At 41.1% G+C, this 16683-nt stretch overlaps 1 protein-coding gene across 1 annotated transcript in view; it reads right to left on the bottom strand.

Moving 5' to 3' along the window:
* The window catches only part of URB1 (URB1 ribosome biogenesis homolog), a 76941-nt gene extending 62036 nt beyond the window's left edge, over positions 1-14905 (bottom strand). Inside the window, 8 exon segments of the mRNA XM_039538964.1 lie at positions 666-796; positions 2718-2843; positions 5028-5113; positions 6292-6388; positions 8517-8649; positions 10864-11015; positions 13304-13443; positions 14537-14905. Coding sequence (XP_039394898.1) covers positions 666-796; positions 2718-2843; positions 5028-5113; positions 6292-6388; positions 8517-8649; positions 10864-11015; positions 13304-13443; positions 14537-14672 — 1001 coding nt within the window. The 5' untranslated portion in view covers positions 14673-14905.
* Positions 14906-16683: the final 1778 nt, after the last annotated feature.

Raw genomic sequence — 16683 nt, 5'->3', positions numbered from 1 at the left:
ACTTAATCTATTTAGCTTCTCAAATACCTGATGGTTAAGAGGCAACTTAATCACAGTCTATAAGAACCTGTGCAGGGAAAAGCTACCTGATCCTAAAGCTACCTGAACCTCGTTATCTCTAGCCTGCTTCTTGCTTGCTTATATATACCTGCCCCTGGAAATTTCCACTACATGCATCCCACGAAGTGGGTATTCACCCACGAAAGCTCATGCTCCCAAACGTCTGTTAGTCTATAAGGTGTCACAAGACTCTTTGCTGCTTTTACTGATCCTAAAGGGATCTCTAATTTAACAGACAAAAGCATAATGAGATCCAATGGCTGGAAATTGAAGCTTAAAAAATTCAAAACTGAAAACATTTTTGAACAGGGAGGGTAATTCTTGGAACAGATGCCTAAGGAATGTGGTTTATTCTCCATTACTTGAAATCTTTTAATTGAAATTGGATGCCTTTCTAAAACATATGCCTTAGTTCCACCCAGTTATTGAGCTCAATCCAGGAATTACTGAGTGAAATTCTATGGCCTGTGTTATGCATGTGGTCAGACTAGATGATTAGAATGGTACCCTTCTTGCCTTAAAAATCTATGAAATACAGACTGGAAACCCAATGCCCCCCTAGCCCTCCCCAAATGAATATAGACAAAAAAGCCCTGGTAATTCACCTGCCAGATGTGCCAAGGCTTCGATCATAGAAATTAATGCCATGTTTCAGAGAACAACACAGGTCCATCAAGAAGTTATGAACCAGTTCTCTTACCATGACCCTTCCTGCCTCTTCAGGATCTTGAGTAATCTATGATGTACAAGAGAATTGTAAAAACCAAACATTTTAATTGTTAGTTTAATGAAAGAAAAATCTTACAACAAATTCACTTTTATCTGTATTTTATACAGCTTGATTTATACACAGACAATTCCTACTTCACTCACTTTAATTTTTGGTTAAGTTAACAAGGCAAGTTTTAACCTGTGTATTAAACACATTCAATAATATAGGATTCCTTCTATTCATAGGACTCAAATTGCATACCTTGGGAGTGTTTTTATTAATTACAGGGCATTGCCACCTAGGGCTTTCTGGCAAGAAATAAGGACAGTAAAAATAACCAGGCCAGATGAACAAAGAGAAAAATGAAGCTAAATAGAGATGTAAGTATGTTACTTTTATAAAGGAATTACGGCCAAACAATGTGCTGGCACCATAAAAATTAAGATTTAAAAATTAATTTGAAATGTCTACTTTCAGCCTTACTACTAAAAATCAGTGCAAGAAAGCTGTCATAGAAATCACAGATGCTATCAGCATGAAGCATACAAAACAAATAACATGTTCCTTGGTCCAATTTTGGGTCAAGGTGTTGGCCACACTGAGAACAATTTTAATACAGTACATGAAAGATGGATAGCTAACAATGTCCTGCACATGCTAACTCTTCAGGGATGAAAAAGCACGAATTCCATTACAGATACAGCACAAAAATGAGAGGAGAGAACAGACCAGCAATATTTATCAGGTCAATGACTGGTTACTTTAACTCTTTAGATATGGCAGAGTAAGACTTCTGCAAATGCAAAATTCATTGGCAAGTTATTGTTGGAAAAACACAAAACCTACTGACAAAGCAGCAGTTTGATCCACACTGCAACAGTGTGAATAATTCACAGCTCAAATGCATGTAGAGTCATACGTGTGCATGGCTCTGTACTAAACACAGAATGGAAACAGGTCCTTGACAGGAGTTTACAGGCTTCTTATAACCTGAACTGCATATACAGTATGTACCAGAATAGGAGCTGACAAAGAGACAGCCCATTAATGGTAGAAGTTTTCATGGAGAGAGTTGGGTTTTTTTAAATCTATGGATACTGATATAAAGGCCTGATACAAAGCCCATTAAAAGCAATGGGAGTCTTTCATTCCATTCCATAAGCTTTGCATAAGGCCCAAAGACAATTTAGATACAACACAACACAAAAGTGGAACAAAAAGATAACAACATGTGTAATTCTTGTTATGTAAAGTAAAAACAAAGGGACTTACACAGCAGCAATGCAGTGCTAGCAGGTACTAGGTTTCAGAAGAATGACTCTTAACTCATTAAAAACAGTTTTATACAAGCGCAGCATCATTTGCTGGTGGAAGCAAGAGCAGAATCAGCCCCAGAGATGAGGCTGCTCTTTATTCTGGGGTATTATTTCAGAGTCAGTCCAGTCTGATGTATGGAAACTGGGTATATGGAAAGGATATTGAGAGCACATTCTAGTCTTTGCTCTCTCCTACTTCGTCTTGCCCTAATGCAGGGTGCAAATTCTTCCTGGCAGTCAAGCAGAGAAGAATGCTGAAATATCAGCATGCCCCAAAGGCAGCACTTCTGCTCTGGAGCTCCAGAAACTGAGGGACAGAGAAGAGGGCCCCCCAAAGCAACATGAAGGTAGAGGTCCCTCCATACCTTTCAGGCAATCAGAAAAAAGGGGCAGCCCTACTGCCACTTGTCCTAGGACTGAAGCACTAGTAGTCTCCAGCCCAGTTGGTTTCTTTAAAGCAGTGTATGGCATGGCTCGCTCCTCTTCTTGGGATCATAAATAGAGGTAGCCCTAGCCCCACCTGTCTATTCCTCCTGTTTGTAGGCTGCACAGATTCAAGCAAGGAGAGTGAGGAAAGAGGTATGGGATAGGGAATTAGGAGAAACATCTTACGAAAGAAATTACCAGACCTTGACATCCTCTGTGCTGACATCGGTAATCCCATTCCAACGGTAAAGAGAAGCAATGTGACTTAACATTTCCACAGTAAAAAAACGCACCTTCTGCGTCTTACTGATACTTTTATTTTGAACCACCTGAAAACAATAAACATGTATTGCAAATTACAACAAAATGGAAAATAACAGTCTCCATCACACCTTGCACTGGTATTGCTTTTGCGCAGCTCCCTCTCCTCTACTAGAACAGAAGCGTTTCCCCTTTTCTCCTTGGCTTGGGGAAGCAGCCCTCTCCCACCGCGCCCCTTCCTTCTTGGCTAGGGTACCACGGAGCAGCTCTCCTGTTTCAATCTACTTTAAGCAATAACGATATTAAGTGTTTGCAGGACTAGAGCCAGTTTGGACTAAGGAGCTTCCAGCACCTTTGGAATGCCAAAACCCCATTAGCTCCAGACAAGGAACTGGAAAGCTACTAGAAAAACTGGTAGAGCTTGCTAGCTGTAGAATCTGAAGAGGAGGGAGTGTTAGCTACACATGGAGTTTGTGTATGTTGGAGGCTCTACTCTCAATACAGGAACTGACAAAATCCACTGGGGGAAGCTGGCAAGAGTTGTTACCAGAGTAATCCAATGAATGTACCAAGCAGATGTTAGCAATGGCAATTGGTTTGCTCCAGGCTAAGAGATAAGCTTTGCAGAATCAGAGTCTTCTGCAGCTCTACAGGACCTGAGCTTCAATCAGACCTTCAGGGGACACGTCTGACTTTTGGAGAACCAAGAGTTTTGGTTAAGCAAGATTTGGATAGCTGAGGCTTGTTTGTAGCTGCAGTTCAAGGAATTTACAAGCTCTATGGGAAAAATCTGAGGAGCGTATAAATTTCACACAACAAACTGTTCCAGATGCCTCCTTCCCACTTCCCTATTGCAAAAATAACCACAACCTTGCAGCAAAAGTAAATGTAAAAAATTACTATGAATATAGCGTTAACCCTGTAACATCCAGCAAGGAAATTCCAAAAATTAATGGTTTTCCCCATGTTTTCTCGGCTTCATTTTTTTATTCCCGTTTTCCTTGTTAAATTTTAAACCTCGTGTATTATGTTATTAATTCAACCATGATACATATCAGAATAAGATATGCAACACAGACAAAGCTAACAGTGCAGGAGAAAAATTCATTTCTGGGACTCCCTGATTTCTAAGGCCCTGATTTTGCAATCACGATGCCAGCTTTTTTAAAGTTTAATTTAATGTAAACAAAAGCACAGTTTTCATTTATATTGTCAGTTACCCTTTCCTGTTAGGGTTCTTCCATATGGAAAAGGGACAGAAGGGGCAACAGAGCTCAAAATGTGGAAACTGCTGTTACACAAGGGGATATGGCCAAAGCAGCTGAAGACAACTGATTCTACAGCAATTCTCAATTACTTCTGTTATCAAGCTTCCATAGCAGCCTTGATGTAACTTAAATCTACTTTCCCCACCCCATGACAGACCCAGACAACATGACACCCCATCACAGAACCAACTTCTCCTTTCTCTTTCAATGGGTTTACGTGGCACATGGAAAGTAGTCCTCCCTGCAGCAGCTTCCCATGTAGCCGTGGGTTTTTACTAGAAACCTTCATTATAAAAACCATCATTTTCCTCTTGTCCATCAAGAAACAGCTTTGCCTGGCAGACTACATCACTAGCCCCAAATCAGGATACTCCCAGTCTCAACTGCAAGCAGATCCACACTGCAACAGTTATCTCTAGTCAGGAGGTCAGGATGAGGGATGCTACAGAACCCTATCAAGACTATGTCTTTAATTGGAAACCTATGGTAAAGGTGCTTCAACCACCAGACAAGGACAATTCTCTGCACCCCATTTGCCCCAACAGCCCCCAATATGAAAGCAACATAAAAGCTCTGTTCCTTCTGGAAGTGAGGCAGTGTGTTCAACAGCTAGATTTTCGAAGTAAGAGTAATAACTTATTGCGGATATACCACCCCACTTCTCCTGGAGGTAAATGAGATGGGATGTATGAGAAATGTTACATACAAGCAGTAAGTAGCTTTTAAATTCAGCAGTGTGATCATTTCATTTAAAATTCTACTTAAAAAATATCACATTACAAGCTTTAGCCCTGAGACAATTTTATGGCCAACATATAAACTCCCGATGAACAAGCTTGGCAACAGAAATGCTGATGATTCTTTGCAGCACAATGCCAGAGTAATAAATAGGTGTGTATTCTTTGGGAATGCATTGCAAAGCTGTCTTCAATAGCAAGAAAAACAGAAAGCAAGAGATAAAGCCATTTCAAGGGCATACCAGACCTTTGTTCCCAGTGTGGAAAGCAGAAGATTGATAGTAGAAACTTTATCTTCCTTTAATCCGGTCCTAAGAATATCTGGAATGAAATCTAAGAACATATTTCAAATGTTAGAGTCGTGATCTGAAGACAAGCAGTATTTGAATATGAAATTAATTTCAGGGAATTTGTACTTGTTTGTCCTCAATGTCATGTCACTCATCTCTGTGTTGTATTTAAAGATGAACAAAAATACCAGTATTAGCATGCATGGTGAACAGATAATACAGTGATAAACAAACTGCTCTGATATTGCCTTTTATGAAATACCTATTGGAAGGATTATTAGGCAGTTAGTTAGCTCAGTTATTATTATTTAATATTTATATTGAGCTAGCGCCTAGAGACCTCAATCGAGTCAGAGCTCCATTGTGCTAGGCTCTGTGTAAACATATACTTAGTGACAGCCCCAGCCCAGAAGGACCTACAATTATTGAAGTCAATGAGATTAATTATAGGGTCTGAGCCAAAGCCCACTGATATCAATAGTATTCCCATTAGCTTCAATGAACATTGGGTCCAGTTCTTAGTATGTTAAGTCAAGTGCGTAGATAAGTCTTTTCAGAAGCAGACCCTAAATTAGCTAAAAACCCTGATTCCTTCTCTAGTGCACTTCTGTGAGCTATTCTATGTGGGGCTAGTACAGCTACCTCTTCCTCAACATACGGGGGTTGTACAAACACCCTCTGATGGCACTTTCCTGCAGATCCCAAATGAAGGGCTTACGGGGTACAGCAGCCAGAGACAGTGGCCATTTGACCCAAGGACAACCCATTCTAAGGGCTTACACGGGCCTTGCACAGGCTATCTGCACAGGGATGAATTTCACTGTGTTCAAAAACTAGATCTTGCCTGATTTTTTAAATATTTAACTTTAAAAGAAGGCAGCACATCCAATGTTATTACATTCTGGAGAAGCTTAAACGCCATAAAGTCGCCTCTGTCATCTGACCTTTGTGGTTCTGAAGGTACTATAAGCTTATTTATCAAGAATTGGGTCATCTAGGCCTTCCTATTTATCCTGCAGTCTCTTTGCGGTCAGCATAAGCAATACCATCACCGTTATTTTCAGCCAGTACAGCCAAGTGTTTTGGAAAGCATAAGCTTATTTAAAATCAATTTTTAAAATTGAATTTCCTTTGTCTTGTCAATGCTGTTTAATTGGTTCATATTTTTAAACGTGATCTTTAAAAGATGCTCCTTTAACAAAAGCAGTAATTGTGAAGTACCTTTTAACTCTAGCACTTGTACTAAGATAGTGTTGTCACCAGCAATTAAAAAGGAGAGAGCAAACTGAATATATGCCATACGGACATCTGGTTTCCCCTAAAAGAAAATTAAAAGACACTTTTAGCATATAGCTTGTACACAATTGCAACATTTTTACAGCAGCAGTTTATCATAAAATATGCAATAAGTTGTACAGATATGTTTTATATAAACACATCCCCAGTATATTAATCTGAAAAACTATACGAGTTTGTCAACCACAGTCTATTAACCTGTGGCGATTACTTTCATATCTTAGCATCTAGTTAGGAAGGCTGGTTGGGTCACTAATTTTTCAATTTTGGATACCTGGGCTAGGTCACAAACAATAAGTGGTTTGGCAGTCAGACTCTAATCCCCATTTATGCACATCACCAAACCACCACAGATTGTTGAGCTATTAAGAGAAGCCAAGGACCAGACTAATAGGGTGCTATTGCTCAGTACCAAGGTATATTGGCAGTGTTACATAAACTGACAGGAGTTCTGTCTGCATAAGGCCACAAGATCTGACTGTAAATTACGATTATTTTTAAAGATTAATTATTTAACTTCCATCTGGAAAATGAAATCCCTAGCCCGTTAGTGTAGTGGTTCTCAATCAGGGGTATGTGTACCCCTGGGGGTATTCAGAGGTCTGCCACGGGGTACATCAACTCATCTAGATATTTGCCTAGTTTTACAACGGGCTACATAAAAAGCACTAGCTAAGTCAGTACAAACTAAAACTTCATAGACAATGAGTTGTTTATACTGTTCTGTATAATATACACTGAAATGTAAGTACAATATTTATATTCAGATTGATTTATTTTATAATTACATGGTAAAAATGAGAAAGAAAGCAATTTTTCAGTAACAGTGTGCTGTGACATTTTTTGTCTTTTTATGTCTGATTTTGTAAGCTTTTAAATGAGGTGGAACTTGGGGTACACAAGACAAATCAGACTCTTGAGAGGGGTACGGAAGTCTGGAAAGGTTGAGAGGCACTGTGTTAGTGTATGTCATTTAAGCTATATGTAAAAACCCCCAAATAAAATATAATTACTGGGGTACAATGTGAAACAGCTTTCCCTTTAAAAGTGACTTGTAAGAAGGGGGAAAGAAAAGAAAAGAAAAAGCAGTGGGGACATGAAAGATTTTGTCAAAAAGTTAGGTAGTTTGTTGGTTTTCTGCTTGATTTTTACATTAGAAATTCAGGCTTGGTCTAGCCTGAGACACTATTACAACTGGAGAACTAGTGAAATGATGACATCACAATGGAGTGAAATCTGAACAACTGAGAAGAGAAGGAATTTTCAGGCACTGTCTGAAACTCTGTTTTGGTTAATAATATCTAATTTGCTCCCATGACTAATGAACACGTTGTTAAATGAATATCCTGGATAAAGATTTAACACCCAAGTCTTTCAATTAAGATGTGAGAGTTCACAAAGGTAGATCCTGCAGCAAAACACCACACTTGACACTCCTAATAACTTAACATAAAAAAAAAAAAACAACCGATTTGCCTCCAAAACCATTAGTTACAATTTCCAAAGCAGAGTGTAGTTTTTTCATAAATATTGGGTGAAATCCTGGCCCCACTGACTTCTACAGGGCCAGGATTTAACCTGTTAATTTTAGAACTGGACAATTTCCACCACTCTGAAACATAAATTAAAAGCATTAAAACATTGCCTTTGCCTTCATTCCATTCTAGCCTTAAAATGTCCTGTCTAATGGCAGTTCTTTCCTGTGGCCACCAAACCACATAATAAGGCATGATACAGTTTCATAACAAACTAGGCCACCCAATACTATGGCAGCAAAACTCAATCAGTTTTCCCTATGGCATTATAATCTCCACTTCATCAGGGTAGCAGAGATCAAGGAGGCATGGAAATGAAATGAGCAAATCCTATGGGTGCCAGGCCTATGTTACACAAGATCTCCCATAATGACAGACACTTAGAAACATCCATGACCCCTGGGTGTTTCCCATTTAAGTGAATGGGAAACTGTTCATAGATCAGCGCGAGTGCCTATTATAAACAATCAGACAGAAAAGGGGAAGGAAGAGGTGGAGAAGCAGTAGTGGATGAAAATACAGTGGAGTCACATTAGCAAGTTTACTTTAAAAATTAGCAAAAGTAAACCAAAGATACCTCCATGCCAGCTCATCTGACCCCTGCAGATACTTTACCTTCTTATCTCTTTTCTTCACTAATCCAGGCAGGAATTTATTATTAAAATCAAAATGACTATAGACATCCCTTGCAGAATCTGGCCCCTGTGCCACCATGGCCGACAGCAAGGTGAGGCATACTCGAGTCATCCTACATGAATAAATAGGGAGGGAATGCATGTTATTGCAGGAATGATGGTTACACAGACGTTATAATGTGAGAATTTATACCTCTCAAATCATCCAGCCCCAACTTCCACCAAAGTCAGTGGGAGCTGCAGGCACAGAACAGCACTCGGAGTCTGTCCCAACGTGCGTAAGCAAGCACAGTCAGGAAAGCTAAGCTCTAACCACACTGAACCTGATTCTGTATTCCTACTGCATGCAAAGCTCTCACAGTCCATGGGAGCCACGGCTCAAGAAGGAATGCAAGATCCAGCAGCTTTACAAAGCAACCACTGTTATTCATTTAGGCAAAATGCATGCAACTTTTCCCTAATTCACACAGAATTCCGGCAAATCTTATTTTCATATTGCCTGTTTTTAAAAGTATGTTTCTCAGATCAAGGCCCTGAGCCTGCAAATTCTTATGCATGTGCTTAACTTTAGTATGGAAAGCAGAGCCATTGGAACTACCACAGCAGAGAAGTTAAGCACCAACGTAAGTGTTTACAAGATCGTGCCTTCATTCATTCCTATCAAATTGTTTGTATTATTATTGCTTATTATTATTTTCTTTGTTAAAGAATGCAGAAAAAGAGCTGTATTCCTGTCACTGGACCAAACCTTGAAGTCCTTACTAGTTTTCATTCAAATTTTATACTCAGTCCTTACTCACTGACTGGAGTGGAAGTCTATCTGAGTAACGAAAGGAAAAAGTCAGAGGTACTGATGTAGCGGGAATAGGCACAAGGGAATGTACATCTACATTGTTCCTATCAACTCAGCTTACACACACAAATATACTGGGAGGCTGGATGTAGATGTTCCCGAATAAGGGGGAGAGCGCTAGAAATGAAGGCTCCAATCCCTGCATCCACTGATGTCAATGGGATTTTGCTGATAACTTCAAAACTGGGGCCATAAGGGCCCGATCCTGCAGCCCTTACTGATGTGTGAAGACGTGCCATTATTAATAGCTGCAGGATCAAGCCCTAAAGTTCCAATATTGAAATGTTACCATTCATAAAAAATCCTGAGAAGATGCATACAAAAGCAGAGATCCTGCCTCCATATGCCACAACAACATGACTTCTTTATGCTTCAACTGTACAACATATGTTCTCAGCAAATTATTCTAATCATTATATTCTATGCCCCATGGGTGCAACTGACACATGAAAATAATTGTTTTGTGACTGCCAAACCCCTTGGCCTTTCCATTTGGCCAATGTAGCTATGAAAAGTCAAAACACCCTATCTGAAATTCAACAGGGCTGTTTCCCTTAGGCAAGCTCTGGAAGGATTTCTCCAATAGCTGTATTTTGGGGTCATTATTATGAGGGTACATTATTTTGTTGGTAGTATTATTGGAGCCATGTTGATGCCAGGATATTAGAGAGACAAGGTGGGTGAAGTAATATCTTTTATTGGATCAACTTGTGTTGGTGAGAGAGACAAGCTTTTGAGCTTAAACAGAGCTGACGAAGAGCTCTGAATGCCCAGACAGGGTCCTTGAACCAATAAAGCACCTTTCCTCATCCAAATGACATACTGGGATGTAAAGCAAGAACCACCCACCAAACCTCAACTGCCATGGAGGGACAAAGCAGAAGAAATGGTTGTGGAAGTACCTCCTTTGGACTTCGAATTTATTTCTTAATTTATTTATAATCTATCAAAACAATTAGTTGTCACATTTAAGAGACAGAAAAAGGCGTTGAGAAAAAGCTGGGCTAATGGAGAAATTCTATTACAAACGTGTCGACATTTTGTGAAAAGACTAGGAAAAAGAAGCAACAATCAAACCGAACATTTCTTGCCATCACCATGGTGTTCTGCTCAGCTTTGGTGAGCAATAGAAAAGGAAACCTCTCTCTGCACCTCCCTGGCACCTAAAGCAGGTGTCATATCACAAATGACATAGTTAGGGTAAACAAAGCAAGCAGAGGAAGAGAATGGAAAATTACAGACTTAGCTAAAGTCAAGTGCAGCACTACTCCCTGCAGCATTCCTGCAAACACTTATATGTATGTGCCTAAGATTATACACTGTGAGCAGTCCTCCTAAAGTCAGTGGGACTCCTCACATTGCAAACAGTTCAGCACATGCTTAGGTTTTTGCAGGATGGCGGCCCAAGGTAGTATATCGGGACTATGTCAGAGCAACCAATACAGGTTCTCACTCTGGTATGCAGTAGACTTACCTGTGACTTTCAGAATACAAAGCAGCATAGATTAATCTCATATAGCTATTAATCAACTTCTTTACTATGTTCATCCCCACAACAGAAAAATGGCACAGGTCACTTGCTGTTCTCAACAAGATGGCTTCCAAAGCTTGAAAAATTAACAGCATCTGCAAAGTTCAGAGATATTTTAAAATATTGTTGCCATTACTTTCCTCAAATATCCCTATACAAGCAAATATAAATAAGAAAATTAGAACAGTAAACATCATAAATAATGAATAACTGTGCAACAAGAGGAAATGCTTCCAAATGTGAAACTCAAGGCAACACACTGATTCTCTTCCAGATAATTAACACTGAAATAATATGCTTGGGCAGAGGCTTCCATACTATGGTCTATGGATCACTACTGAGCAGCGAAGAGGTGGGTGGTCACAAGGTACCAACTCTTCTCCTTGTTTCCAGCTGCAAAAGTCATGAAATTCAGTGTTGATAATTGTGGTATCTATTGCGAACTTGGCAGATTGGGTATGTGAGAAGCTGAGTTGTTTAGGCTTCAGGGGCTGGCTGGGGCTGGGGTTCTTCATCTGCCAAGTAGCAGTAAACAAAATAATAAATCAGAAAATTGTACAGGATGATAATGATGACCTATGTTGTTTGTGTGCTTGTGTGTGTCTTATTAATAATTAATTAATTGCTTGATTTGCCTGCCATAATTGTATAATAGAGCATGCCGAGAAGAATAATGATGAATCTACCAATCACATTTTGTGTTGTGCTCCCGCCATGCCGCCCGAGAGGAGGCACTGCGACGCAACAGATAATGGCAAGATAAAGTACATCAAAGAGAATCATTTGAACTATTCATACACTTACTGTATTCTAAAGTAGCTGTAACCAGTAACGATTAAGACCTAGGCCTCAATATGGACAGCACAATTAAAACATCTGCTCATAGTTCAGCAGCATTCAAGAAAGGAAGCAAGACACTAGGATGCACATGTGGATGGAATGGAAAATAATACTCAAATATACAGTAGAACCTCAGAGTTACGAACACCAGAGTTACAAACTGACCGGTCAACCACACACCTCATTTGAAATCAGACGTACACAATCAGGCAGCAGAGACCAAAAAAAAAAAAAGACAGCTACCGTACAGTACAGTACTGTACTGTGTTCAACGTAAACTACTAAAAAATAAAGGGAAAGTTTAAAAAGGAAAAGATTTGACAAAGTAAGGAAACTGTTTCTGTGCTTGTTTCATTTAAATTAAAATGGTTAAAAGCAGCATTTTTCTCCTGCATAGTAAAGTTTCAAAGCTGTATTAAGTCAATGTTCAGTTGTAAACTTTTGAAAGAACAACCATAATGTTTTGTTCAATTACGAACAACCTCCATTCCTGAGGTGTTCGTAACTCTCAGGTACTACTGTAATGTCGTTATATACAGAGCTCAAAAACTATACCTAAGCCCCAATACTGCACTGAGCTCCTCACACTAGTGAAACCCTACATACACACACACAACCCTACTGCAGCATCAGGGCCTTACAAATTACAAACTCTGTGTTTTATCAGTAGGTGGAAGAATATCTACACAGCAAGCAGCTGACAAAGCAAGACACAATGTATACATAGTTTTTCTGTTATGTAGACAGAGAGGATACTTTACTAAAGAGTGGTAGCTGTGTTAGTCTGTATCAGCAAAAACAACAAGGAGTCCTTGTGGCACCTTAGAGACTAACAAAGTTATTTGGGCATATGCTTTCGTGGGCTAAAACCCACTTCATCAGATGCATGGAGTGGGTGCCACAAGGACTCCTCATTGTTTTTATTAAAGAGATTGTTTATTGGAAGTTAGAAGGGGCTCTATCAACTTCAATCAGTTGTAAACAAACTCTTCTTTAACTAAATTACTAATAACGCCTTAGATAATTAGCAGTAAGAGAATTCTATAAATCCAGTTTATTGGTCACTATTTATGCTCTTGTTTATGTTTTGCATTTCTCTCAGCTCAGACAATAAGTTTTACCTTCAGATTCTTAATGCTGCAATAGCTGGATATCAAACACTACAAAAGAAGGCTTATTTATCTAAAAACTTGCTTTTATGGCTTTTATTAGATTTGTGTGTGCGCACATGTGTATAAACATTTCTATTGGTCTTGAGTTTTATAAAAGCTTTTCTTAACAAAATTCAAAGGCCTCGGTACTACAGAGCTTGACTTCAATGGGACTATTCAGAATACATTAGGTTTAGCACATGTAAGAGGCTTTGCAGGATGCCTTTACACTTTATGACAAACTTATAAGGCCACTGACAACTTAACCGATTTTTCTGCTCCTCAGATCTCCAAATAAATTCTTTTATTGTGTTTATACTACAATTATTAAATGTTCTATTCAGTTCACGCTCTACTGTCCATTACAAATGCAATGCATGTGGACAACTTACTTCACTTTCAGGCCTTCTTTCACCATCCAAAAGTCTGAAAATTTCAGCACACTCCACAGAAATTTTTATATATCCCTCTACTACATCATATAGTTCAGTAGATGGTAATGTCTTAGCTGTGGAGACGAAGTTTTCTAAACCTGAAAGAAAACAAGCATTTTCTTGTAATCAAAAGCATGCTTTTCAAATGACAGCTATAACCTGTATTCCGGCTTCACAAACTCTGTACACTGCATTATAATTTGTCAGGGTTCATGGGAGAAGTGTCTGGTATGGAGAACGTGACATTCAGCGGGGGAAGAAACTTAGACCAATATCATCTACTCGTTAAAATTTTCTTTCCTGCTTTATGTTCATCTGAGTGCTAGGCATATTAGGGCCAATCCAAAGGTACATCCACTAATATAGAATGGGAAAGTTACAAGAGCACAATGTAACCAACTACACTTCACTGAATAAATCCCCACAAAGGACAGAATTTATCCAAGAATATTTCTACCCTGAACACTGAATTACTTCATATCATTTCAAGCTCATTTAAACATGCAAAAACTGAAAAATAGTTTGAGAGAATAATAAAGGTGCCCCCCCTTTTTTGCATAAGATACAGGAATACTTGTATACTAAAGAAAACACACATAATGCACCCAACTACATCCAAGGCTGCTTAGTGAAAAAGTAAAATATATAGAGAGAAAATGCAAAATCTTTGTGAACAGTAACAGCGAGCGACTCACAGTATAAATGCAACAATAATTCATTTATTACTGGGGCACCTGCACTAAACAAGCTCCTAGGTGTGGGTCTCAATCCCCCCTCCCTTCCCCACAGGGATGGGCCACAATGCATGAGATCCGCACGAACGGAACAGTAATGCACTTGGAGCAGTGCAGTGTGGGCGGACCTGGGAAATAATGCAAGGCAGGGGGGGCGGACGCAACAGGAACTCAGCACACTTTAAAGACTGCAGAGGCAGCAGCACGAGGGGGCGCTGGCCGGTGACAACTCAAAGAGCAGCAGGGGGACACCCCACGCTGGTGTCCCGCCAGTGCCAGTTCAAGGGCGGCAGCTGCAGCAGCAGCGGCAGCAGCGGGGGGGGAGTGGTAATGCCCCCAGCAGTAGGAGCACGGGGTGGGGGGGTTAATGCCCCCAGCAGCAGCAGCAGCAGCGACGGGAGCAGGCTCCCCCGCGGGAAGCACGTGTAAGCCGAGCCCAGCTCCCGCCCCGGCTCACCCTTGGTCGCGGTCCCAGGGTCCCGCAGCAGAGATTTGAAGTGGGTGCCCGTGAATTCCCCCTCCGCGCCGCGGGCTCTCTTGGGCTGCGCCGCCCCCGGGCCCGGCGCCGGGCTCCTGCGCTTGTGGGCGCCCATCGCGCCCGCCTGCAGGCTGCGCTCGGCGGCTACACGCGGCGGGCTGCTCCGGCCTGTGCTCTCCCGGAAGCGGCCCGGGTCCGCCTCCTGCTCGGTCCTCTGGAAACTGCAGCCGGCAGCGCCCCGGCCCAGAGCGCCCAGCGCCGGCTGAACAAGCCCCAGGCTCTCTCCCAGCGGCCCTGCCCCCCCTCCTTCACCCCTTGGACATCCAGCCCGCGCCCAAGCCCCCGCTCGGCCACCCACAGTCCGCCTGAGCACATCTGCCGAGGCCCGGGAGGAGGCAGGGAATTAGGCCCCACTGCAGTTTTAGGCCTTCAGTGCCTAGTCCATCAGCCTGCAACGGGGAGCCCAATGTGTGCTCACAGTCAGAGCAGCTCTCATTGACAGGCATGATGGTAAAACACCAGCGGGCTGGCCCCCGCTAGGGCTCGCCTGCGACCATTGCTCACCAGTGTAAGCAATTGCAGGACGTTTTAGAAAACGTTCCCTACAAGCCTCTGAGAACACGAGGGAAATTCCCCTAAAGATCCTGCTTTCTGGCCTATTGGCTAATCCAACAACAACAGCAAAAATCAGTGGAATCCAGTGGGTGTCTGCTTCATTCTTCTTCAGTGAGAAGCGCAGGGCCATGCTTGCAGGAAAGGTTATCGCAAAAATGTGTGTTGTATTTCATCAGAGAGACATTTTGTACAGGCTGCTTTAATCTTAATCCCTAAAGGCAGGGCTGATACTTAGTATTGTTTTATTCCTCAAGGAGTCCAGCTAATTTCAATTGGATAACTCAGCAAGAGTAAAGGCAGCTAAATCAGGGAGTTGAAACATCTCTTGCTCATAAGTACAACCATATGAGAATGGGGGGAAGGGGGCATATGCCATCTGTCACTACTTCACTGTCCTGTAAATATCTATCTGTTAATACTCATCACTGTAGTATGTGAGCCTCTAAAGAAACCTGAAGGAGCCACTCCTGGATCCCCCCCCCCATCCCAATTTATTGTATGTGGCTGCATCTTTACTAGTTTCTCTCCCTCTTTTATACTGTTGTTTCTCTGGGACTCCTCTCCCCCAACTCTCCATCTTCATTACCCCTCTTTCCTAGGGTCTCCTAAACCAGTGGCTCTCAACCTTTTCAGATTAATGTACTCTTTTAAGGAATCTGATTTGTCTTGTGTACCCCAAGTTTCACTCACTTAAAACTAATGCTTACAAAATCAGACATAAAAATACACAAGTGTCACAGCCCACTATTACTGAAAAGTTGCTTACTCTCATTTTTACCATATAATTATATAATACATCAATTGGAATATGAATACTGTAGTTCCATTTCATTAAGTGCATTTTCATATAGAGTAGTATAAACAAGTCTGTATGAAATTTTAGTTTGTACTGACTTTGCTAGTGCTTTTTGAGTAGCCTGTTGTAAAACTAGACAAATATCTAGATGATTTGATGTACCCTCTGAAAGACCTGTGCATACCCCTAAGGGTATGCAGTACTCCTGGTTGAGAATCACTGTAAACCCCACTCTCACTTCCCTTTCCTCCCAAATTCTCTGCCCATTTGGTCTTCTCTCTCCTTGTATTTCTCATACCCCTGAGTCTCCAACTCCCTTTCCTATCTTTTGAGGATTCCCACCCCTGGAATTCCCCCATCTAGGAGTCCTTCTCCCACCTCCCAGTTAGGTGTCCTCCCGGTTAGGTATCCCAGCATTGATGATGCTTCACTTGTGTCTGCAAATAACTTTTTGTTCAGGCTCTGTTCATACAACCTGTTTATATGCACACTGCATTCATACATACACCAACTGTTACTTTAAGGAATATAGAAGCTACTGAGCAACCTATTAAAATGGATGATCTATTTCTATTCCAATACTCCTTTTCTTTTCCCTTACCCTCTACTTTTTTTCAAGGAGCTGGAGGGGTGCAAAGGCAGCACCTGAAATTTCCAGTGTTGGGTTATCACCCAAAGATGATTTTTATGTTGCTAGGGTTGGGAGCTTGTGAGC

Source organism: Mauremys reevesii, linkage group 1 (genome assembly GCF_016161935.1).
Source record: "Mauremys reevesii isolate NIE-2019 linkage group 1, ASM1616193v1, whole genome shotgun sequence".
Lineage (NCBI taxonomy): Eukaryota > Metazoa > Chordata > Testudines > Geoemydidae > Mauremys > Mauremys reevesii.
The sequence above is the reverse complement of the archived record's forward strand: the minus strand, read 5'-3'. Positions and strand labels throughout refer to the sequence as shown.